The following is a 21,877-nucleotide window of genomic DNA, read 5'->3' on the forward strand; positions in this document are numbered from 1 at the left end:
GTACGGCAGCAACAAAAACTGCCCTGACGTGGAGGCTTTGATGACTGAGCGAACCCTAACAGCTCACACATGTGCAGAGGTGCACGCCTGCCGTGCGACTGTGGAATGTGCTGTGGAAGAGCGCAGGAGGAGGAGGACAGTGGAGGGAAAATACTTCGTGAGTAAAGCACATGTGCAAAATATCACGGAGAAGGAATCTCGGATCCGAGCTTTTCAGCGACAAGGTGAACGCACGTAAACGTCGAGCTGCGCCTCCAGCGGACACACGTGAGACCTCCGACCAGTCGTGCACCTGCGTTTCCAGCCTGCTTTTTACGCTTCTGGAGTTGGGCTGGGGGTCCGTTGGGCTGCCCCGGGTGTCCTCCCATTCGCTCTAACGCACAGATAATTGGCTGCTTTACTTCCCCATTTCCTCATATACAAAGATAACGCCAGCAAGTTGTTCTCACAGACCCCGGAGACCATATGTGCTATATTTTATTCTAGCCGACAGAGAAGAACCAAAGCAAAATGACTTAATGAACCTTTAAATACAAGCTAGCATGCTAACTGTCTGTGCACACTCTTCAGTTCCAAATATAAAGACATTGTTGTCTGGTTATTGTTGGAGAAAAGCTTCGGACCGCCAGCGCTGATGTTTCCTCTATAGGACATCCTCATGTCATGCCGCCTTTTAAGTCGAGCCTCCCTGCTGTAATTGTTTATCCAGAGCCTAATTGAGGACCTCAGCCGCACCCTTTCCTCGTGCGGCTCCATGTGGCAATCAACCTGCCACCTTATCTCCACATCTTAATAAAAACTAAAATGATTGCGCCACAGCCCAGGACTTCCCTTAGAAAAGGGAAAGAAACAGGTGGTGGTGGTGGGGGGGGTGAACTACATGGGTATCGGACTTGCGACGCGCAGGATGGGGAGAGCTGAGCGATGGGATGTTGGCAGCGTAGAAAATGGAGGAAAATAGAAAACATACAGGAGGGCGGACCACGCAACTGGGAGGAGAACCGACTCGGAAGCACTAGCTTATCTGAGTGCGACAGATGGCGTTTCGGTTGCGCAAAACAGGCGGCTCAATTATTCATCACAGCTGGGTTAGGGTCAGGGTTCTGCTGTTGATACTGCCATTCAAGCCTCCAGCAGAATCTTCAGAGTCCTGGGAGGTTCCTGGATCGACCGTTCGGGCCTTAGCGTGCACAGCGGATTCCTAAAGTCAGTCACTAAAAAATGATTAACGGTGAAAGGGCCTCGTTGCAAACAGGCATCAGATGTGGGTTCGTGCCTCCACACCCACATTCACATGATGCACACCAGAGAACCTGCTGACACGACCCGGAGGGCTGTATAGGAGGATCATCCATCATCCTCTGTAACCATTAAGATATAATTAATATCCAAAGTTAAAGGCAGAAGATTTCATAAATTCCAGCGTCCACGTGACCCGTTTGTGACCGAGCCGTGAATGAGTGATGCTCACAGATCGGAGCCGCCCCTCTGGCGCTGATGGCTAGCAGATTTGCGGAGCCGAGAATATCGAAATGTTCTCCGGGTCTCCTGCGTCCCGTCAATCTCAGGCCCGGCGGAACATCTGAGCAGCATTACAGCCACTGACAGCGTGAGGCGCACGTGGGAAGCTGTGAGCCCCAAAAACTCAGATGCTCTGGGGAAAACAGCGTTCATCAGGACGCACCCACAGCTTATTGGATTTCCAGTTGTGCTTTTTTTTTTATTTCCTGGACATACATTGTGCGTGAGACAGGGTCACGCCCATCATAAACATTTCCTCCGCGGCTGCAGGGAGGAGCCTCTCTCGCTGTTTGTTTAATGTAAATATGCTGGAGGACCCAACAACCGCCCATCCCCGCCGCAGGCATGGAAGAAGAAAAACAGACGCTGGCTAATGGCCGAGCCGGGGTCTCGTTCAGCCCGGAGAGTGAACCGAAGCCGGGGGAAGCACAATGCACGCACAAAGCCCCTGAACTGGGCCGTCCGCAAAGGTTATGAGCCTCTCAGACAATCCAGGGAAGTCTGAGGTTACTGTAGGAGCAGCTAGCGGGAGCGTTTGCTGCCAGAGTTCCCATCCCTCGGGCCTTCGTCGATGACAGTGATCTGTCAGTGCTGCGGCCTCTGATGGAAGCGGACCATTGTGATCAGGAGCTGGTCTGAGAGGGTTCCTCGGATGTTACCGCACTTCCGATGAAAGCTTAAGAGGCACGGCGAGGAGCCTGTTAGCGGGTTTGGTTGGGCAGCGGCACTCAAGCAATCAATGAGAGGAAGGAAGCCGCGCAAATACGGTTTTCTGCCGAAACATGGGGTCGTTCCCACAGGTGAAACGTCTGTGTGGAATGTGCACGTTTGGGATGGATTGCGTAAGGTTCCTCCGATTGCAAACAGATGCCCGGGGGAGGGGGGGGGGGGGGGTTTCTAAATTTGGCCAAAGAAATAATCTGGTTTAAATAATCTGTTTAATAATCATGTTAAACATGAAGGGTCATGATTAGATTATTATTGTGCTTCTGTGGGTGCTGAAAGTCTCATTAATTGTGCTTGTTGTTAAATTAATTTAGAGTTTTGTGATGAATAAAATGAATTATAATTACTTTATTATATTAGTTATTGTTATTATTATTATAAATGTTTCTTAGTAATGTTCCTACATGTGAATTAAGAGTAAACAAGATGACTCTATTAACAAAAAGCTGAGACGTTTGATCATGTGACCCACAGTGTGGACAGAACCCCCTCAGCCAAAATCAACATCTGTACCGACTCAAACTTTCTTGTCCTGGGAGTTCTCGCTACTTTTCTGTTCCACGCTTCCCATCTGGGGCGTAACAACACTTCGCTCTGCTGTGGAACACCAAAAGGTTCCTCTGACCAGTTTACAGATGAGCCATCTGTGGTGGGAACGGGGACGACGAGGACCGGTATCTGACGTGGACCCGTCCTCAGGGAGACGAGGAGAGCGTCGCATGTTTACGCTGCTCGTTTCTGTAGCAGAGCGGGGGGCATCTTCGTTCTCTTTTCCATCCTGCACAGACAAACCCTGCAGGGAGACAAACTGACGCCACACTTGTAAACATTTTCTGGCCCAGGGACCAATTTCTGGGGCCTGCTGGCGGAGCAGACAAGCCCCACAGGACGGTGCAGGCAGGCTTATCGAGCCCAGCCAAGCCAGAGGAGCAGCTCTGCTATCGCCGCACCAGAGGAAGAACTCAGCACCTTATCTCCTCTTTGCTGGGGGGAAAACACTCCTTCCTGCTCCTCCGGCTCAGGTGGCGAGCTCGCCGGTCCTCTGAGGCTAAAACAACCAGGCCAGAGCAGACACGGCCCCGGCCCGAAGCACCCCCCGAAGGACGAGGCCCTTTTGGCACGCTGACGAGATTAGAGAAATACAGCGGCGCTGTTTGTTTTCAGTGTAAGAAGTTTGTTTTCATGCTAGCAGGAGCTGATTTCAACACAATGGCCGTGCACACGAGCGCACGGGCGTATAGGAAACACAGCGTTGAAGGCATCGGGGCTACTTTGTTGGCCGAAAATGAAAACAAAGTCAATGTGAATAAAGTGGAAGAATGGAAAAGTGAGTGTGAACAGAATAAGCAGGTTCATTCAGGATGAGCTCCAGACATTGTTTTTGTCATTTAATAGAGATCAATTGTAAATAAATAAACTCCAGTCAGCACAAATGGTCTTTGAAAGGCCCAGTCTGTTGGATTTAGCGACATCTAGTGGTGAGAAGACAGAACGGAACCAGTGCTCTTTATAAAAGCGATGGAAAAGCAGCAGATAATCTCCCCTTTGTATCATATTACTTACGTATTGCGATTTTTGTCTTTCGCATATTGTGTCGCAGCGTTTCAGGCAGCGGCTGTAAATTATTTTCAACAAGAATAAATGCGCCAGAATAAATCGAGAGCGTTAATTAATATTTGAACTCGTGAAAGCTAATCATTTATTTGGATTTTGGGTTCCCAACCATGATGCCATAAATGTGTTGTGAGAGAAACTTTTTTTCCTGCACGGCCAAACTGAAAGACGTCTGGTGGAATTGGAAAACGCCGTTCCTATTTTGAAGCTTTTGTAGCCGGTGCGACCCTGCAGCGTCCCCGGGGCTGCTTGAGCTCCTCTCTCCTCTCACCTGTCTGCGGAACCACACTCAACACGTGCCAGTAATCTACCCCGGACATCGCCGTCTATGGACCCTTTATAATCTTTGGGTTAGACGCAGGCTTAACGTGAAAAGAGAAAAGGTGTTGAATGCAACAGGAAAAAGCCTCTCTGTCGTCAGGTGGGACACAAACTCTGCACCAAGCTTTAATGCTTAAGAGGTTTATTGAAACTCCGCCTCGGGGCACGTCCAGAGGTGAAGACCTTCACATGATCTCATTGTTGGTGCACTTGCAGGAGGCGTGACAGGAGGAGGCAATGTCATTTTGGCAGCCCCATTGATTCGTCAGACTGGGACAGTTGCTGTACTTGTCATTGTAGCGACAGGGGTTGGCTGCAACAGACGCAGGCAAAAGAGAGGGTTTCTAGACAGCTCGAGAGCTGAAACGTGCGCTGAGGTGAAGGATGTTCAACAACAATAGCAAACAGGACAATAAAGGGGACCGTTGGAGACTCACTGCACAGCTTGTTGTCGCAGGCACTGCTGCAGCTGGCACACGTCTGTCCTGAGTTGTAAGGACGAGCGAATTGGTAGTTTCCTCTGTAAGGCAGGTCAAAAGGTTAAAACTTAGCAGCTTTTCTGACTGTTTTGACTTTTAGAAGCAGGCAGGACATCGACTATCATGGTCTGTTTAGATGGATATGAGCAACGAGAGAATTATCTTTAGACTGGACAGTATATCAGTGTGGGAAGGGGGAAACGTTATACTTACGGAGGGCAGTACTGGCACACATAGTGATATTTATAGTCGTGATTGGGGCAGTAGGCCATTGCACAGCCGACATAGAAGGACTTGTACCAAACAACCTAAAACCAACATTTCCAAACGTTAGCAGACCACACTCATGTTTCTGAGGTGAGGTGAGATAGCTGCCTATGTAAGCGTACCTGTGTAAAGTGTCCAACTTTCCTTCCATTGATAGAACCCACTCCGTATTTCCAGTCGTTCACCTCATTATACCAGCGCTGGATAATGGTGCTCCAGCTTTCCTTCGCGCTGGAGCCGGCCCAGTTTTCCCCACAACCGCTAGCTTCAGTTCAGCAGCAGATAAAATAGACAGCAGAGGTCATTTAAATTCTTTTTCTTTGCCTTAAATTGATGATTTAGCTGGTTTTGGTTGCTGCCTCCAGTCACACACACACACACACACACACACACACACACACGAGCAGCATGGCGTCCTTACTGCTGATCTTCCTGTCCTCGTCTTTGCTGTGAGTCCCGGTGCATTTGCTAACCCAGGCCTGAGCGTTGGCTGCAGCCTCATTGTTCCAACTCTGTGGAAAGCAGAACATGTGTCAGCCCGTGTGGGACATTTCCCACTGCAACAGAACATTTTAGTCCGTTTGTAGGTACATTCCTCTTAGATTATCTATTTCTCAGCTTCTGCAACAATGAGCACAGCCAGTAAAATTAGTGCATTTCGGTTTTTATTCCCTTTTCTACGTGACCAACATGCAGGAAGTTAATAAACACCTTTATTTATTGACCAGCGTGTAGTTTGCATGTTACACCCTTCAACACTGTGCCTGTGGTGTGTAATGTTGAGGTCATGACTGTGTGTTACCATTTTCAACATGTTGGAAGCAGGAGGCTGAACGCCTCGTCTCAGTGCGTTATGCTTGGCCACTATCTCGTTCTCCTCAGCGGGCGTGACGGCAGAACCTCCGGTGGATGAAGAGCCTCCCGAGGAGCCTCCCGAGGAGCCTCCCGAAGAGCCGGTGCCTGGAGACGCAGCAAAACCAGTCAAAAACAATCAAAGACAGATACTGGAACAGCCGAAAGCACATACTCACCCACATCCTCCTCAGAAGATTCCCAGGGCCACGTGAATTTCCCTTTTCAAACATTACACACATTTCAATACCACAGCAACAACATCAACACTAATGTTAGTAATACTTACAGGACTTCAGGGGGGGAAGGAACCAAAGTGAGGAAAGAAAACACACAATGAACAAGCCGTAAATGCATGTTCGCCACAGAAAAACACGCAGAAGACGAGACAGCGCCTCTGATTTTACTCACGCCGAAGAACGCTGAGGTGCTCGGCACCTGCAGAAGAGCACAAACGACCAACGCACAGAGGAAGCGAGCGAACCGCATGGTGGTGGGCGATGGCGACGCTGTTCAGACAGGCGCTTATATAAGAGAACACTCAAATCTCCCAAACACACAACCCCGGGGGGGATCTCATTTGCGTTTGTGTTTGATGATAAATACACACCAGTTTTACCATAAAACAGACAATTATAATCGCTTTACTCAGGACATGTCAGGGGATTTCAAGGGATTTCAATATATGCATTAGCTGGAGGTTTTTAAAAATGAGGTAGATCTTGTGCTGGTGGGTTAAATGAAGCTAATGGTGACACAGACGTTTGCCACAGATGGATTAGAACCTTATTAATCACAACATGACTCCAAAAGAGTTCCAACTAAAGGCCAGAGGCCTCGCGCCTTCACAGGCGTCCTTCTGTATCGTCCACGTGGAGCTTTTATTTAAGTTTCTGTGGGGGCCCTGATGCCAGGGACCCCTCAGAAGACCCCATCCTGACTGGCTTCTTGATTTAATATGTATTGAGTTATGCGTCTGAAGGGAAATTCCAGTTTGAACCATTTCCGTTGTGTGTTCCCACCAAAGACAAACATGCAGCTGTTTGCATATAGTGCAGCATGTTTTAACGTATTTGTACACACTGTTTGCATAAACCCAGAGTCAATAGGAACAAAAATTTTGTAGCCATAATGTCTGGTGTGAAGAGTAGAACGCCCCTTTGTAAAATTGTACTTTTATTGCAGCGCTCCAATTTAAAGCCATTATAATGTGTTTGCTGGTTTAACTGGAGACATTTTCCACGCTGGAACTGAAAGGAGCCCCCGCTCCTTCTACTGACACACATGGCTTCTCACCGGTCACCATGGCCGTTTACTGTGACCGTTGTATGTTTTTCATACGTTCGTCAATTAAAATTTCACTACAGCATTAAAAAAAGGGCAAAAGGGATAAATAACAATAATGGCGGAAGAACATGCAAACTAATTATGCCAAAATGACTAAAATTTACAGAACTTGTAGATTACCAACAGCTCAAATAATGTTCAAAGTCAAAAAAATTATATATATAAACACACACACAACCCCAACATGTATATATATACTGTATATATGTGTGTGTGTGTGTGTGTGTGTGTGTGTGTGTGTGTGTGTGTGTGTGCGTGCGTGTGTTTTTATATATATATACATATGAGCATGTGTGTGTGTATGTGTGTGTGTGTGTGTGTGTAAGGGGCTTGCAAGTTACACCTTTTCTATTATGTCCTATGTCATATGTTAAATGTTAAAATTAAATACATTACAAGGTAAAAGAGCACAGAGCTATGTGTGTGTGTGTGTGTGTGTGTTTATATTTTTTCCCCCATAATTATGTGGTTAGGTAGTGTAATATACTGTATGTATTTGATTATAATTCAAAATTGTAATGTTTGTCTGGACCTTATAAGTAATATTGTAATGGTAGAACGTAGAAAAATAAGTCAATATTGGTCCAAGCATTGAACCTCCTGAGACAAAGTTTAGTACCTAAATGGGATCATCATTGAAATGTGCAGCTTGTAATTGAATGTTAAGTCCCCTTATGATCATCTTCACCAGCTGCACACTCAGTCTTGCTTAAACTAATAACTCAGTAGGCACCCTTTAATGCTGAGGAGATTTATTAAGGCAGCGAGTCGGCGGCAGCGTAGATGTTTAAACAATCTCATTGGTGCACTTGCAGGAGGCAGGACACCAGGAGGCGACGTCACTGTTGCTGCAGCCCCACTGCTGCTTCAGCTCGGGGCAGTTGCTGTACTTGTCAGTGTGGCCACAGGGGTTGGCTGCAACAGACAGCAAGAGGCACATTAATGCAGGCGCCAGCTTGTCTGGACAGCAAACCTGTTAAAGGCCGTCAGTTTAGGAGGAGAAGACTGTGAAGATACGCGTTGAAATGCACGATCGGCTGCCAGATTTAGCGCCAATCCAGCCTCTTCCATGTTTACAGTTGATGGCCTCATTTACGTTTTAATTGTTTGAATGTGTAATAATCATAATAGTGATAATAAACAGACCGTGTTTGATACTTACTGCACAGTTTGTCTTGACAGGCATGAGAACAGTCACCACAGGGGGGTCCTGATTTGTAGGGATGGGCAAGCTGGTAGTTCCCTCTGTCATGCAGCCATTTGAAATTGGTTATTGAGAGTAACAGAAGGACGAATCGCTTCAAATAAAGAGAAATGAGAGCTGTGCACGTACGGTGGGCAGTAGTGACACACGTAGAAGTATTTGTATTTAGAATTGGGACAGTGGGCCAAAGCACAGCCCACTTGGTTGGACCTGTGCCAAACAACCTGTGGAAAGCAGAGGAAGCATCAAATCACGGCTCAGAATACGATCTGGTGCTGGAGCCTCACCTGCGTGAAATGCCCGACCACGTCTCCGTTCACCGACCCCACGCCGTAGCGCCAGTCTTTCACCTCATCGTACCACAACTGGATGGCGTCGCTCCAGCTGTTCTTCTGGCTGGACATGTACAGGTTCTCCCCGCAGCCGCTGGCTAGAGTCAGAGAGAGAGATCGTTCAGAGGTGTCCCCTTCCCAGCTCGGGATTCAAAGCCATTAACCAAAGTTACTGCTGATCTCTCTGGAGCTGTCCGGGCTGTGCTTCATGGAGCAGGTGTTGGCCCATTTCTGAGCATTGTCTGCAGCTTCTGAGTTCCAGCTCTGCACAGAGCAGAAGACAGAGCAGCGTCGGCACAGATGTGAACTATAAACTGCAGAAGAACAAACTTTGGCGGTGAGAAACGTTACCATATGCAGCATGTTGCTGGCGCTGGGCTGGACGGATCTTCTCAGAGCGTTGTGCTTGTTCACAATTTCACTCTTTTCAGAGGAGGAAACCAAGATGGAGCCTTAAATAAAAAGTATATTTAAAGACTGGTTAAAGTTGCAGGAGGGTAATTGTTCAGTGTTAATGTTAGATGTTACTCACCGTCACCCTGTTCAGAAAAGAAGACAAAATAGTGGAGTTAGAACTTCAAGATGACAAACCATTAAAAAAAAAATCAAACATTTTAAAATCTAAGAAAATTTGGTTACTTACTGCAACATCCTCCGAAAAGGTGAGAAGAGCAGCGAGGCCGAGGGTGCACAGGAAGTTTAGAGCCAACATGGTTGAGGACCAGGATCTTGATCCCTCTGATGGCCACGGGAAGGTTTTATACAGCGCATAAGAACGGGCAGGAACACGTCGCCATGCAATCTCAAGGACATTTTTAACATGGTGGATCTTATCGATCTGCACAAACTCGTACTTCTCGAACTCGTACTTCTCTGGTCAAGGGCGACAGAAATGCAGCTGCTCTGGGGAAGTGACACAGGAGCTGTTCTTTTAATCTGTCTGATATGGAAGAATGTGCTGTGTGCGAGCTATGCTAATCAAATCAGTGAAGACCTACGTATAATCTCACCATCATGATTTACAGTCTTTTGCTTTGTTTGGGACCTGTTATCTTGTGTTTCCCCCTCCCTTAGACACATTTGAGTTCTGTGTATGTTAAACTGTTGCAGAATGTCTGCTACTGTTCTTGAATGTGCCCTCATGCTGACACCAGTGCACCAGGTGAAGCAAATCATAATAAATGACTGATGGCTTTCCTTTGTGCCGGTTTCTCCCCAGTCAAACAAAGACCACGATTGTGTCGTCTCTTACTATGTGTACCCGGTTATCCAGCTCTTTATGATGGCTGCGCCAACAGTGTAACTAGGGACCTCCTATTTTCAATAAAAGAAGGATGGCGGGAGGTGTGCGTCAGAACGTGTTGGAGATCTGGAACTGAGCACACCTCTCCGTTCTCCTTGCAAGTAAAATTCAAAACTGTTGTCTTTGCCTCATTTGTTTTTCTCGTGTTTCAGGTCGTTTGAACCTAACATCCTCCCCATTGCCTTAAATGTTTCTCAGGAATAACTGGAAGAATTTGAAATTCAAGCCATTCAAATTGTCTGCTGTCATATCAAATACAAAAGTTATTTGCTCAGCACATTAAATCCCCCCAAAAAACAGTCGGTACACATTTGGATGGAGATTTAGGTAGGAAGCTTGGACAAGACGATCAGTTCCAGAGCACGCTTGTAATGTACGTGTAGAGGACAGACTGGCCTGCAGCAGTCTTGACCCCGACCCTGAGGAGCACTGACGGGCTCGACTCGGGTTGCTTTTTGCTCCAGAGTGACCAACAGAACCTCAGTGGTCGAATGCCGGTTGGAGCAATTTGGTGTAACCAGTGTCGATCCAGGCTGTGTAGAGGGCGCCAGGCTGGCTGCGTATGGCAACTCCACAGGCTACCAAGGCTCCACTCTGTTAAATGAATAAACTACCAATAGGTCTTGTTTCCTCATTCCATCCATCCAACGGTTCTACTCCTCCTGCAGCAGCTCCATGCACATGGGAGATAAGCAGAATTTCCAGTTTTCTGCCCCCCCCCGTTGCAGGGTATTTGTGCAAACTTTGTCCATTTTCCAGTGCGCTGCCTCCCTCCTGCGATCACCTCCCGTCGGTGCGCATTGGGGGCGCGCATGCGCACTGGCCTCCCCGTCTCATCATCGCAGGTCGCCTCGAACATCTCCAGAAAAGCGGATTCCGTCCTTTATCCGTCGCTTCCCCCCGCCCCCCCACCTCCTCGCCGCCGCCGCCGCGGTGTGAACGCACCACCGAGGGAACACAAGCCATAAGATGAAGAAACGTCATGTGGACGCGAACAGGTTACGGAAAATGAAGAAATGGAAGATGACGGAGAAGCTGTCTGAGAGGTGAGCTAGCGCAGCCGCGCTTTGTTGTGGCGGCCGTCTTTTGTGTGTCTCCAGCCGCCGTCACCTGTCTGCCCCCGCTCGCATCACCTCCATCCTCCATCCTCCAGCCTCCATCCTCCAGCCTCCAGCCTCCAGCTCGGTTCGGGCTCCGGTTCGACCCAGCGTCGCCGGAGTTACTTCAGCGACGTTTGTTTACACAGAAGGCAGAAAGGGGCAGTTTGGTGTCGGCCTGTTTCACACTTTCAGCTCCTTTCGGTGCCAGGCGCGTCTCCGAGGGGACAAAAGGCAACTTTAACGTTTCTCTGGGATTCTTGGCGCATAAATGTTCGGTGGTTTTTAGCAGGAATGCGGGATGTGGAAGCGTCCAGACGTTAAAGAACCTCCTCTCATTGTTTAACGTCACATGTGACATTAAAACTATTTAACGTGATGTGTTTTTTCTCCTTTTTTTTAATGTATGGACGATTTTTGCTTTAAGGAAATAACTGTCCGACCGATTTGGGAACCTAAAACATTTATATTTAAATTAATTCCTAATTTTACCATTCGGCCCCTAATTTCCTTAAAACGTAAACGTAAATTTCTTTGCCTTTATATTGAAATAAAGACATTTTGCCCTGAGTGTGTCAACAAAGAACAGACCCATGATTAATGAATTTTTCCCATCCCATGTTTTTCCAGCAAACTTGTTTGTATTATTTTGACATTTCTGGCAAATCCTCATTGAAGCAACGTAAATATATGTTGTCGCTCGGATATAAGGAGAAATTGGGCTCGTGTTTGGGTCAGAGCTGCAACAAAGGGGAGTTCAAACTCTGAGAAGATGCTGTGGAGCTCCCTCTCTCCTCCAGATGAAATATCGCCATGGTTACCAAACAAAGAAGGGGTGATGCGGTGGCAGCTTACGGATGAGTAGAACAAAGGAGGACACCACAGCCCCGTGTTTAGCTTAAATAAGGGAACATTGTTGGTGAGCCCGCCACTTATGGAGGATGGGCCCCTTGTTTAAGATGCAGCTGCTCAAATTGGGGTTTTTTTACCGGAAGAATTTCATTTCCTCCACTTGTGAGTTCACGCCATAACTCATTTTGTCTCATTTTGTCTCATTTCGCCACAGCGAGCAGCTGTGATGTGGATCCGAGCCACTTTTGTCCAGAGTGAAGGCCAAAGGTCTTGACCGGAGTTGGGGTTTTTCCGGGGTTTTTTCACCCTTCCTTCCTCTTTCCGCAGCGCCTACACTGTCCTGAAGTTCGTGATGATGTGGACGTTGGTGCTGCTGGCTGATTTCATCCTTGAATTCAGATTAGAGTACCTGTGGCCGTGCTGGCTCTTCTTTGGAAGCGTTTACACCACTTTCCACTGCCACGGCCTGGTAACGCTTTCCTTTTCTCTTCGTAACAGCGAGTCAATTAAATCAATGCTGCATTTTATACTAATGGCCTTTTCCTTAATTGCAGGTTATCTGTGTCGTTTTTGTCTGCGCTGCCTTCACCCTGGACATCTTTTGTCTCATTTTTGTTCCTTTACATTGGCTATTCTTTGTTGCCAGCACATATGTCTTATTTAACTACATATGGCACTCAGGTGAGCGTGTGAACCCTTTTGGCCTCATTTACACCAGCGTGTGGCGGCCTGAACTGTAACAATATGGTGGTTTTTGATTTGTGGTGTGTATTGTGGTTTGTAGAGAAAGGTGTGTGTATATCCACGGTGTCTTTGTGGCTCCTGCTGGTCTACACGGAGGCGTCGCTTCGGCTCAAAGATCTGAAAACCTCTTACACCAACTTATCTCATCTGTTTGCTGCACACTGGTACATTCATCGCCATGTTTATGTTCTGAAACCACCGGGGCAGTTCTCTAATTCTGCCCCCCCCTCCGTTGCTCCTTCAGCATAGGATACCCGGTGGTTTATCTGGGCTTGTACGCCACCTGTTATTTCACCAACATCTTTAAGCTGCGGATACAGAAGGCGGTTCAGAGCGACAATGACTTCCACGTGCACCTCCTGCAGCACTCGCTCCCTCCAGGCCTGCAGGTTTACTCCAAGAGCGGCTCTGACGGCTGCAGCGGTGAGTCCTCTGATCCACTTGTGTTGGGCAGTCAAGTCAGAATCGTAAAGAGTTAGAAATGAGGCTGAATTTGGGGAATTCTGTTCATTTCTGTCCGCCTCCCTGTGCTCACAGGCTCAAAATGGAAAATGAGAAGCGATTCCAGCGAGTATCAGTGTCAGAACGGTGCTGCGGGGGCCCAGGAGGACGGGCACACTTTGGACTGTCTGCAGATCCGCTGCATGGACAGAGCGCTGGACAAGGTGACGCAGGGGGCCCGGTCGGCTGACCCGAACCGGCGGCCGTCTTCCACCAGGCCTGTAGAGGTGCTTCCCTGTGGGTCCGGGAGGGCCGAAGCATCTACAGAAAACCTACCTCAGGACGAGCTTGGAAGCAAAGCCACGCGACCAGCTAAGAGCTCCTCGCCAAAGGCCCGGAGAGGCAGCACAAACACTCCGTCGCCCCCCGCAGGGAGGACAGAGAAGAAGCAGAGATCCAGCTGCAAAACAGCCGCTCCTCCCTGTGATGTGACGGAGAGGAATGCCCCGCCGGCTCAGAATCACCACGCAGAACAGATCAAGTATGGCCGCCTTCCGTCTCAAACCTGACGCCAGAGGCTGCGACCACCTCTTAAAGATCTCTGTTGTTTTTCTCCTGTGGTTTGTAGGCTGGAGCAGGAGCTGAGGAGGCTGAAGTCTGAGCTCCAGACCAGCCGACAGAGCGAGCAGGAGCTGCGGAGTCACATCTGCAACCTGACCAACAGTGAGAGGAGCCTCAGACCAGAGGTGTCACTGCTCAGACAGTCCAACATGCTGCTGCAGAGCAAGTGAGTCAGGCTGACGCTCGTGTGGGGCGCCCCCTGCTGGCCGTATCTACTACCACACCACATTCCCTAAGAATATACAGTATGTTTTTATAGGAGGACCTAAATAACATGTACATTAGGTAGAAGGCTTAAAGAAAGTGATGACAAGCAAGTGTCTGTGAGCTCTTTTACGTAAACGCAGCACTGATCATGACATATTTTTTTAAGGATCGTCTGCCTGACTAAAACCAAGCAGAAGGACAAACAGAGCAGCGCCATGCTGGAGAAGAAGACCAGAGCAGAGACAGAGGCCAGACTCTCCCTGGAGAAACAGCTATCTGAGCTCCAGGCTCAGAAACCTGAGGAAGCAGCCAACGCAGCCCGGAGTCTAACCGCCAGGTAGAATTTTTACTGTTGTTACGTCGATCCTGGGAATCAGAGCACGCCAAACCCCTAAAGCACAGAGAATGAAAGAAAATGAGAGAAAAAGGTGTTAAATACGTGTGATAAACAAAACAACTATAACGTGATACCGTAATGTGCTGTTTATTCTAGATTGAAATGGAATGTCAATGAGAGTCAAGGCTTTGTGCTAAGCTAAGTGAGAAAGCTCAATTTAACGCTGAATAAATGTAAATATCAGCGTAGCTTAATTACATGCGGACCGCATAAATATCAGGGGAAGTAAATGCTAAATGTTTCTGTGTGAACTGGCCCTCTGTCGGATCTCAAACTGTTATTTTCTCCCGTCTCGACACCAGGCAGGAGCACTGTGAGAGCCAAATGTTAAGGAAAAGAGTTAAAGAGCTAGAGACAGAGTACAAACAACTACAGCTGGAGTGTCAAGTGACAGAGAGTCGTGTGGTAGAGCTAGAGAGTGAAGTAGAGGTATCTCTTTACACTATCTTGGAATGAACCTGTGAGTTGTAAATGTCTAGTGAGCCTTCCATGGTGCTGGTTTTTTTTATGTTTGTTTGTTTCATTCCTCCTGTGTTTACTTCTGTGTGTGCTGAAAAACTATAACTGGCTAAATGGTATTTTTTGAAGTGTTCTGTTTTGTGAAAATCATCAGTCTGCGGCGTTGCTGTGCGGCCGTCCTTGTTGTCGTCGTGGTGCTTTGTGGTATTTGATTTCATTTTGGTATCTTCCATGAAGCATGCCGACACGAGAGCTGGGTCTTTCATAAAAACATAGCGGTAGAAGACGCAGAAACGGTCCAGAGTGGACAGACAGGAGGACTCCTGCCCCTGAGGATCTCTGCTGTAGCTGCAGGTTTCATGTTTTTTGAAGGGCCAAATCATCTGTGTGCTCGTGTCCTCTTTGGTTCCCCAAGCGAGTAAACCTGAGCATGTGTCTGGGAACAACTTGGTGGGGAACCAAAGGCAATGGAAGGTCACTGGGGCTGGAGTCGGGGGAGACGCTCCCACACGTTGTCACAGTTTTGTGCTTCTGTCCGGGCGCAGGCTCTGGGAAAGTACCAGCGTGTGGAGAAAGAGGCGGACATGCTGCTGTCCACCCTGTCAGCCATGCAGGAGAAAGCACAGCACCTGGAGTGCAATCTGAGTGCCGAGACCCGCATCAAACTGGACCTGTTCTCGGCGCTGGGAGACACCCGCAGACAGCTGGAAATCGCTCAAGGTCTCCCCCCCCGACTCTTCTTTGCTAAGAATTCTTCTGTCTGTTCTGTCTGTTTCCAAAACACTAATTGGTTAATTTATATAAATATATATATATATATATATATATATATGTGTGTGTGTGTGTGTATTGAAAAGATATATATATATATTATATAAATATATTTATAACATATTTAAGTCCTCGGAGTAGTCTTCGTATTGACCACCAGGGGGCGCTTTAACCATTATTTTGACTTCCATTTAAAATACATTGACGTCACTTGCGTCCCGCTCATGCATGTCGCTTTTTGTGTGCGTGTGAGACAGATAAAGTGATGAAGCAGGACCGGGAGATCAGGGAGATGAAGCAGAAGATCGCAGAGGTGATGGCCGTCAGCCCCGGCGTGTCCTACATGGCCCCCCGCCCACCGGTGCCGCATTATCTGACCAAGTTACTCAACTCTGAGCGCTACATGCTGACTCCGCGGGCTCTGATGTACCAGTGTCTGAAGAAGTGAAGGTGTGCTCACCTTCCCCGGAGCGCCGGAGCCTCCGCAGGCTGACCCGTCCTCTGTAAGTCCAGTGCCTTTTGCTGCACTGATGGTGCCGATGATTTCGCCCGGCATCGAGCATTTAGGCGGCCTCTACGCTCGGGTCTACGCCCTGTAGGTTTGTCCAAATGAGACCGCAGCTTGGTTTCCACACGAGCAGATTTATTTCTACAGATCAGCAACTCTTTGTAGTGCTTTGTTCCAGAAAGCTGCAGCCCAAAAATGAGTTCACATTTATTCATATCGCAGATGAAAAACCTTCCCTGGAAACCTGCCTGCTGTGACTATAAATCCTCTTCAGGGCACTAACGTTAGATTAACATTTTTTAATAAAGTCAGTGGTCTTCAGTCGGTGTTAAACAACAAAAAAAAATAACAAAGAAACAAGAATAAAGCTAAGCCATGACATCAAACCAGTATGCAAAGGGACCATCCAGCCCTCATCTTTTAAGTTTGCAGCAGTGGATGGAAACAAAAATCCCATCCCATAATTATAAAAGCTAAAATTACCAGGAAAGCTAACAGAAGGGGTGGGGGGGTCATATTACACCTGTGGTGCCATGTACAGTGTTGTAGTCCATAAACATGAGCACACAATTATCCAGAAACTCACATATATTGTGTAAATGGGGCCACAGAGGCTTTTTAAAAAATATTTCCACCTTGTTCTCAACATTTTTGGTGGCTTGTTCTGCTCGTGTGCAGTAATTCTCCTTAAATCCTCCCGGTTTTGTAGGCGCTTGGTTCTAAAGTTTTACGCGGTTTACAGACTTTATCAGGTCTTAAACGGGGAGCAAACACTTTTGATTCACTGACATTTTATAATTTCATCCAAGCAAAAACACATTTCAAGTGAAATTCGAGCAGGTTTGAGAGGAGATGTTGTCGTCTGCATCTGTAAATAGTGAATTAAGGTTATTTGAGCCGTCCTGAGATGCAGTTTCAGTTGAACTCACTCTTTAAAACCACCAACGAGTGTTTCTGGCCGCGGCCCAGGAACCGTTTGGATGATTTTCAGTGCCGGGACACGACGACACCGAAGAGGCGCAGTCAAACATCCCAGACCAGGTGGATTCCGACCAGGTTTTCCATGTTCGGCAACAGTCGTTGGGGGGGTTCGGTCGCACAAAACCCAATGTCGCCATGAGCTGAAGGCAGAACGGCTTTGGAAGGAGTTTGACTACTGTGCCTAGATCCCCTCCTTTCACCCCGGGGAGTAAAACACCTATAAATGTGAGAGTGATGTGTTTGAAGTGCTACGTACTGTTTTTTTTTTCTATTTCTCTCTGTACAGACCTAAATAATCAATGCATCGGAAGACCGGATATCACCATTTTGGTAGTTTTTCTTTCTAAATTCAGTGTTTATAGGGTGTTTTATATCAGAACTATTTTTTAGTCTCGCTGTACTTTTATTACACCGCTGTAATTTTGTACAGCAACGTGTTTGTCAGCATGAATTGTGTTGTGTTCCACCGTTTTCGAGCACACGTTGTGACGTCAAGTATGTACATGAACCAACTTGTACAAGGGCTACAGATCTTTGGACTAGGTAGAGTCACACTCCTGATACAGGTGAATTGGATGTTTTGTATAAATATCTCAGAAATCTGGATGGCGTCGTTGGGTTTTTTTCTTTCCGCCTGCAGGCTCTTGGTTCTGTGCCAGGTCCGGTTCTCACACGCAGCAGAGACTCAAAGGAAAACCAGCAGGGAGGTGCTGAACGTGTACATTTTTATTTGAGGAAGTGAAAAAAGGGGGGTAGATGTATTGCAGAAACAGCACAGCATAGAGTGCACAAGAGCGTAACAACGTCACGCCCGGATATCTACACGCCCGGTGGGGACAGACGGGGCCGCGTCACACCCAGACGCCACTGACGCGTCGCTCTGTTGGGGCCCCGCGGGCCTCTGGCGGGAGAGAAAGACGGCGTACGGCAGTGCAAACTCAGCGGAGATCCCCAAACAGCCGACAGACGGGTTACTGTGCGCGTGGGGAACATTTAGGACGCAGCCTCGACCTTTTCACAACCCTTTAACACACCTGACGGAGCAGCTCCAGTCAGACGCTGCAGCTGGACCACGGCCGCCCTCCGCTATGGAAGAGAGGCGACCACGAGCTTTACATTCAAACCACCACCCGGTCCCAGTGAGTCCCAGTACACAAACACTCCAAAGATACACAAATAAATAGCCTGCCGTCTAATATCTGAATCCTTCACAAACAGGCTGCAGAAATGAGAGAGTTCTGAAGTAAAAGTGACATTGTTGCATTACCAGCACGATGCATTCAAGAGTCATTTTAGAAAACAAAACAAACAAAAACAGGGTAGGAAGTTGTGGAACGTCCAGACAGCCAGACGTGCGCTCCAGTGTGCCGGGACAGTTGATTTTCACACAGACGACTATGACAGTAAAGTAAAAATGCTTAAAATACAGTTTTAATACTGACTTTAGGAAAATACTGCCGTTCACCTGTGTGCGGCTAACACCTTTAGCATTTACTGAACAGAACAGGCCAAACGTGGAAACATTGGTTTTATCCTTCAAGTTGCACAAGGAATTCCTCTTTAAAAGAGAAGCAGATGGCTGTATTAGATGGGAGGAGGACACACAAACAGAAGCAACGGCCACTTAGTGGCAGCTTTTCCCATCAGAAGATACAAGAACGGGACCTGCGCCCAGACCAAGGCTTCCCCCTCTGCCCTCGCCAACGCTTCGCCTCGGAGCCGGAGCACAACGCTAGTCCTGATGAAGAGGATGAGGAGGCTGGTTCCTCTACTAGGAGGAGACGGTCACCGGGTTGAGGGAACCGTTTCGACTGTAGAACTTGGAGAAGGCCTCTTCGAGAACAGACGCCAGTCGGGGCTGATCGCTCTGGTGTGGAGAGAGAGCGGGGGTCAAAAGCTGCCCCCTGAAGAGCGGGAAACACCGCGCCGGAGGGTCGAGAAGAACCGCGTTTACCTCACTGATGAATCCCAGCTGAACGAGCTCCACGGCCAGCTCCTGCACGCTCTCATCTGAGCAGATACACACCAGCTAATTAGCGGCGGGCTAACTCCTAAACGTCCTCGAGCACCCAGCATGCTTTGGGGCCGAGGATGTCGACGAGTCAGCTCTTAAACGGACGTACTCACTCGGTAATAAATCACAACTTAGGTGCCGGTTCAGCTTGTCCTCCAGCTTCAGCAGCAGCGTCAGCTGCAGGGCAGAGAAAACAAGGTCATTCAGAGGTCACACAAGCTTCCTGTGTGTGTGTGTGTGTGTGTGTTGGAGAGGCGGCGGCGCCACTCACATGGTGCTTGGTGCCCTCATCGATGGGCTCAATATTGCACTGCATCTGCAGGACCTGGGACACAGCAGAACCTCTGTCAGAACCACAGGCGACTACAGGAACGGGCTGCGGGCGTCTCCACGGCGCCGCTTGGTTCTTACCTTCCTGGTCTCCAGCTCTGCGGGCTCAGGAGTGGGCGTTTTCACCGAGGGGGGCACTATGGGCGACTTCACCGCCTCCTGCTGAGGTTGTTGTGGACAAGGTATCCCGAACGCCGTCAGAGGGTAGATCCCGTTCCTGGGGGGTCAGAACAAAAGATGCGCGGCGTCAGGAGAACCGCGGCGTTCCCGTTGTGCTGCGGCGTTGCGTTTCCTTACCTCACGTCTTCCAAGAACTTGTCCAGCTCGAGGGCAGGAAACTGCGAGAGCCTTGAAGAAGCAGAGAAAACGGTGAACGGCTGTGAAAAGGTGGCGCCGCCGCTCCGCCAATTTTAAACGCCACGAGGCCCAACTCACTTCATCTGCACGCCATTTTTGGCCTCAACAATCACCAAGTTGGGGTCCATGTTCTTGGTGATTTCTTCCAACGCGTTCTCTGGGATCATATCTGCCAGGAAACACACGACACCGCCCCATTTTTTTTAGGTTTTTCAAAATAAAAGCACCCGCGTGGATTCCCCCGCTGAACTGTGCGCGTCTGTGCACGTCTGTGGGTGTGGCCACTCACGCTGGTGGCTGACGATGCAGTGGGCCGCCAGCAGCTTCAGTAATGGCACCTCGAACAAGGCCTGATGAAACAGCAGCTCCTTGGCGGTGGGTCGCTTCCTGGGATCCACCTCCAGACACTTCTGGATAAATTCCTGCCACCGTGCAAACGCAATGACAAAACTGAGACGGGCGATTTGGATTTTGGTCTCCAAGGCGGCGCTGCGTGCTGGTGACGGACTCACCCGCTGCAGCGGGTCTTCCAGGGACTGGATGGCACTGTTTATGGCTTCTTGAGACACGTAGGAGGAGTCTCCATTACTCTGGATTTCCAACACAGCCATCTAAGTTTAGACAAAGAGTGACCTCAGCGCAACGCCTCTCGTGGTTAGTGGTATTTCCCGCCCCCCCCACTGAGGAGCAGCTCACCTCTAAGGCGCACATTCCGAAGGAGTAAATATCCACGGCGGTGGTGACGTTGGCAACGGCTGAAAGAAGACGAAGCTGGTTACTATGGTTACTATCAGACCCCACACTGCCCACAGAGATGCTCCTACCTGCGTATTCCGGAGCAAAGAAGTGAAGGCTCTTCTTCTCCTCCCGGCACGTCTTCACGTGGTTATTGATGGTGTCAGGGGCAACTGGAAGGATGGGGGGGGGGGGCAGGGCATTAGCCTCCACAAGCTACCTTTACACTGATTTTGTAACCATCCCTCCCACCTGAGCCAATCTTAATGAGGCCGTTGTGCTGGATGAAAATGGTGTCACAGGTGAGGTTGCCGTGGATGATGGGGGGCTCGCAGGAGTGCAGGTAGCTGCGGAGAAAAGGATACAGGTCAGCCTGGAAGGGGGGGGGGGGGGATCATAAACTCTGGAGATTAACGGTGGACTCACCTGAGAGCGGACAAGATCTGTGTGCACCAGCGCTTCCAGGCCTGTCGGGAGGCAAAAGCAGGTTTGAAATTAAAGGGAAAAGCTTTGAAAACGAGATCTCCCAGCCGGCGTCATTCGCTCCGGCTGGATGTGGCAGTCGCACCTTCTCGTTCATGGTCTTGTGGTTTTTCTTTGTCTTTTTCAGGAACTGCTTCAGACTTCCCGAAGACATGTACTCTGTGATGAAAATCACCTGCGGGCAAAAGGCGCAAAGGTCACGACCTTGAAGACGTTTTTGAATAAAAAGGACTTAATGTGGAAAAAGGCTCCCCCACCCTCGCTCGGTTCTCCTTCACATCCGCCCAGTACTTGTGGAACTTCACGATGTTTAAATGCTCCAACTGGATGAGGTTGTCAAAAACTGCTTTGACTTTTTCCTGAGGAGGGAAAAAGACGGCTGAAAAGGGAGACGAGCGGGACAAAACCACATCCAACCGGACAGATACGGTTTCTGAACTCTTCCAATCCACCTCTTTTCCCTACAGACCCCAGAGACTTTTCTCTGGAACTGCTCTAAGGAGCTTAAAGCCAAAACAGAAAGAGGAATTTAAACTATTAATGCGCTGGCAGGTGGCATTAAAACTGCTGGTTTTAATGCTGGTTGTTATGCAGGTTTCGTTCAGACCTGCCTGTGCCCCCATCTGCACCCCCCGGTCCTGCACCCACCTCCTGTAGTTTGAAATTCTTCCTTTCTGAGAACATGACCTCGTTCCACACCACCTCCACGCCTTCCTCTGTGTCCATGGCCAAATACGCGTTGTCAATGCCAGGAACGTTGCGCTGATTCACCTTCAGAGACCAAACAGGTTAATAATGTGTCTTTGTTCACAGCGTCCCACGAGCCCCCCCGGCTGGTTTTTCACCTCTTCTCTGCGTTTCTGCCAGCGTCCACAAGGGCTTTCCTCCAAAATCTCTGACTCATCCTCGCTCTC

General features: G+C 48.7%; 4 protein-coding genes across 5 annotated transcripts in view; 1 reads left to right on the forward strand and 3 right to left on the reverse strand.

Moving 5' to 3' along the window:
• Positions 1–4,307: 4,307 nt before the first annotated feature.
• LOC101064569 (cysteine-rich venom protein-like) lies at positions 4,308–6,336 on the reverse strand. Its single transcript, XM_011612252.2, has 9 exons — positions 6,192–6,336; positions 6,070–6,073; positions 5,960–6,001; positions 5,731–5,888; positions 5,350–5,440; positions 5,051–5,193; positions 4,875–4,969; positions 4,620–4,702; positions 4,308–4,495 (listed from the first exon to the last, which is right to left on the reverse strand). The coding sequence occupies exons 1-9, from the start codon at positions 6,267–6,269 to the stop codon at positions 4,368–4,370; spliced, it is 822 nt and encodes a 273-aa protein (XP_011610554.2). The 5' UTR covers positions 6,270–6,336; the 3' UTR covers positions 4,308–4,367.
• A 1,546-nt stretch (positions 6,337–7,882) lies between these two features.
• LOC101064787 (serotriflin-like) lies at positions 7,883–9,565 on the reverse strand. Its single transcript, XM_003971853.2, has 8 exons — positions 9,307–9,565; positions 9,196–9,202; positions 9,015–9,115; positions 8,837–8,927; positions 8,619–8,761; positions 8,461–8,555; positions 8,290–8,372; positions 7,883–8,042 (listed from the first exon to the last, which is right to left on the reverse strand). Exons 1-8 carry the CDS (start codon positions 9,373–9,375, stop codon positions 7,915–7,917), a joined length of 717 nt encoding a protein of 238 aa, XP_003971902.2. The 5' UTR covers positions 9,376–9,565; the 3' UTR covers positions 7,883–7,914.
• Positions 9,566–10,850: 1,285 nt separating this feature from the next.
• Positions 10,851–17,329, forward strand: LOC101065006 (macoilin). The gene is made up of 11 exons (XM_029850081.1): positions 10,851–11,012; positions 12,243–12,384; positions 12,470–12,596; positions 12,700–12,823; positions 12,904–13,082; positions 13,197–13,641; positions 13,729–13,887; positions 14,095–14,265; positions 14,628–14,754; positions 15,330–15,504; positions 15,813–17,329. The coding sequence occupies exons 1-11, from the start codon at positions 10,936–10,938 to the stop codon at positions 16,001–16,003; spliced, it is 1,917 nt and encodes a 638-aa protein (XP_029705941.1). The 5' UTR covers positions 10,851–10,935; the 3' UTR covers positions 16,004–17,329.
• A 420-nt stretch (positions 17,330–17,749) lies between these two features.
• Positions 17,750–21,877, reverse strand: part of nrbp1 (nuclear receptor binding protein 1) — a 5,249-nt gene continuing 1,121 nt past the window's right edge. For both annotated transcript variants that reach the window (XM_003971817.3, XM_011612216.2), the window contains exons 2-18: positions 21,809–21,877; positions 21,612–21,734; positions 21,221–21,322; positions 21,049–21,138; positions 20,907–20,947; positions 20,733–20,827; positions 20,570–20,653; positions 20,442–20,500; positions 20,258–20,356; positions 20,035–20,167; positions 19,824–19,914; positions 19,686–19,736; positions 19,470–19,605; positions 19,330–19,383; positions 19,172–19,235; positions 18,999–19,054; positions 17,750–18,911 (exon numbers count right to left, since the gene is read on the reverse strand). The exon at positions 21,809–21,877 is cut by the window's right edge. In XM_003971817.3, coding sequence (XP_003971866.1) covers positions 18,816–18,911; positions 18,999–19,054; positions 19,172–19,235; positions 19,330–19,383; positions 19,470–19,605; positions 19,686–19,736; positions 19,824–19,914; positions 20,035–20,167; positions 20,258–20,356; positions 20,442–20,500; positions 20,570–20,653; positions 20,733–20,827; positions 20,907–20,947; positions 21,049–21,138; positions 21,221–21,322; positions 21,612–21,734; positions 21,809–21,877 — 1,443 coding nt within the window. In that variant the 3' untranslated portion in view covers positions 17,750–18,815. The remainder of the gene's footprint in view (positions 18,912–18,998; positions 19,055–19,171; positions 19,236–19,329; positions 19,384–19,469; positions 19,606–19,685; positions 19,737–19,823; positions 19,915–20,034; positions 20,168–20,257; positions 20,357–20,441; positions 20,501–20,569; positions 20,654–20,732; positions 20,828–20,906; positions 20,948–21,048; positions 21,139–21,220; positions 21,323–21,611; positions 21,735–21,808) is intronic.

Source organism: Takifugu rubripes, chromosome 16 (genome assembly GCF_901000725.2).
Source record: "Takifugu rubripes chromosome 16, fTakRub1.2, whole genome shotgun sequence".
Classification (NCBI taxonomy): Eukaryota; Metazoa; Chordata; class Actinopteri; order Tetraodontiformes; family Tetraodontidae; genus Takifugu; species Takifugu rubripes.

Coding starts and splice junctions, on each gene's coding strand:
- LOC101065006 (XM_029850081.1), top strand. CDS start 10,936: ATGAAGAAACGTCATGTGGACGCGAACAGGTTACGGAAAATGAAGAAA. Junction 12,597..12,699: donor TAACTACATATGGCACTCAG/GTGAGCGTGTGA, acceptor TGTGGTTTGTAG/AGAAAGGTGTGTGTATATCC. Junction 13,083..13,196: donor CGGCTCTGACGGCTGCAGCG/GTGAGTCCTCTG, acceptor CTGTGCTCACAG/GCTCAAAATGGAAAATGAGA.
- LOC101064569 (XM_011612252.2), bottom strand. CDS start 6,269: ATGCGGTTCGCTCGCTTCCTCTGTGCGTTGGTCGTTTGTGCTCTTCTG. Junction 5,889..5,959: donor ATCTTCTGAGGAGGATGTGG/GTGAGTATGTGC, acceptor CTGCGTCTCCAG/GCACCGGCTCTTCGGGAGGC. Junction 4,703..4,874: donor GTGTGCCAGTACTGCCCTCC/GTAAGTATAACG, acceptor CCTGCCTTACAG/AGGAAACTACCAATTCGCTC.
- LOC101064787 (XM_003971853.2), bottom strand. CDS start 9,375: ATGTTGGCTCTAAACTTCCTGTGCACCCTCGGCCTCGCTGCTCTTCTC. Junction 8,928..9,014: donor CCAGCAACATGCTGCATATG/GTAACGTTTCTC, acceptor TGCTCTGTGCAG/AGCTGGAACTCAGAAGCTGC. Junction 8,373..8,460: donor GTGTGTCACTACTGCCCACC/GTACGTGCACAG, acceptor GCTGCATGACAG/AGGGAACTACCAGCTTGCCC.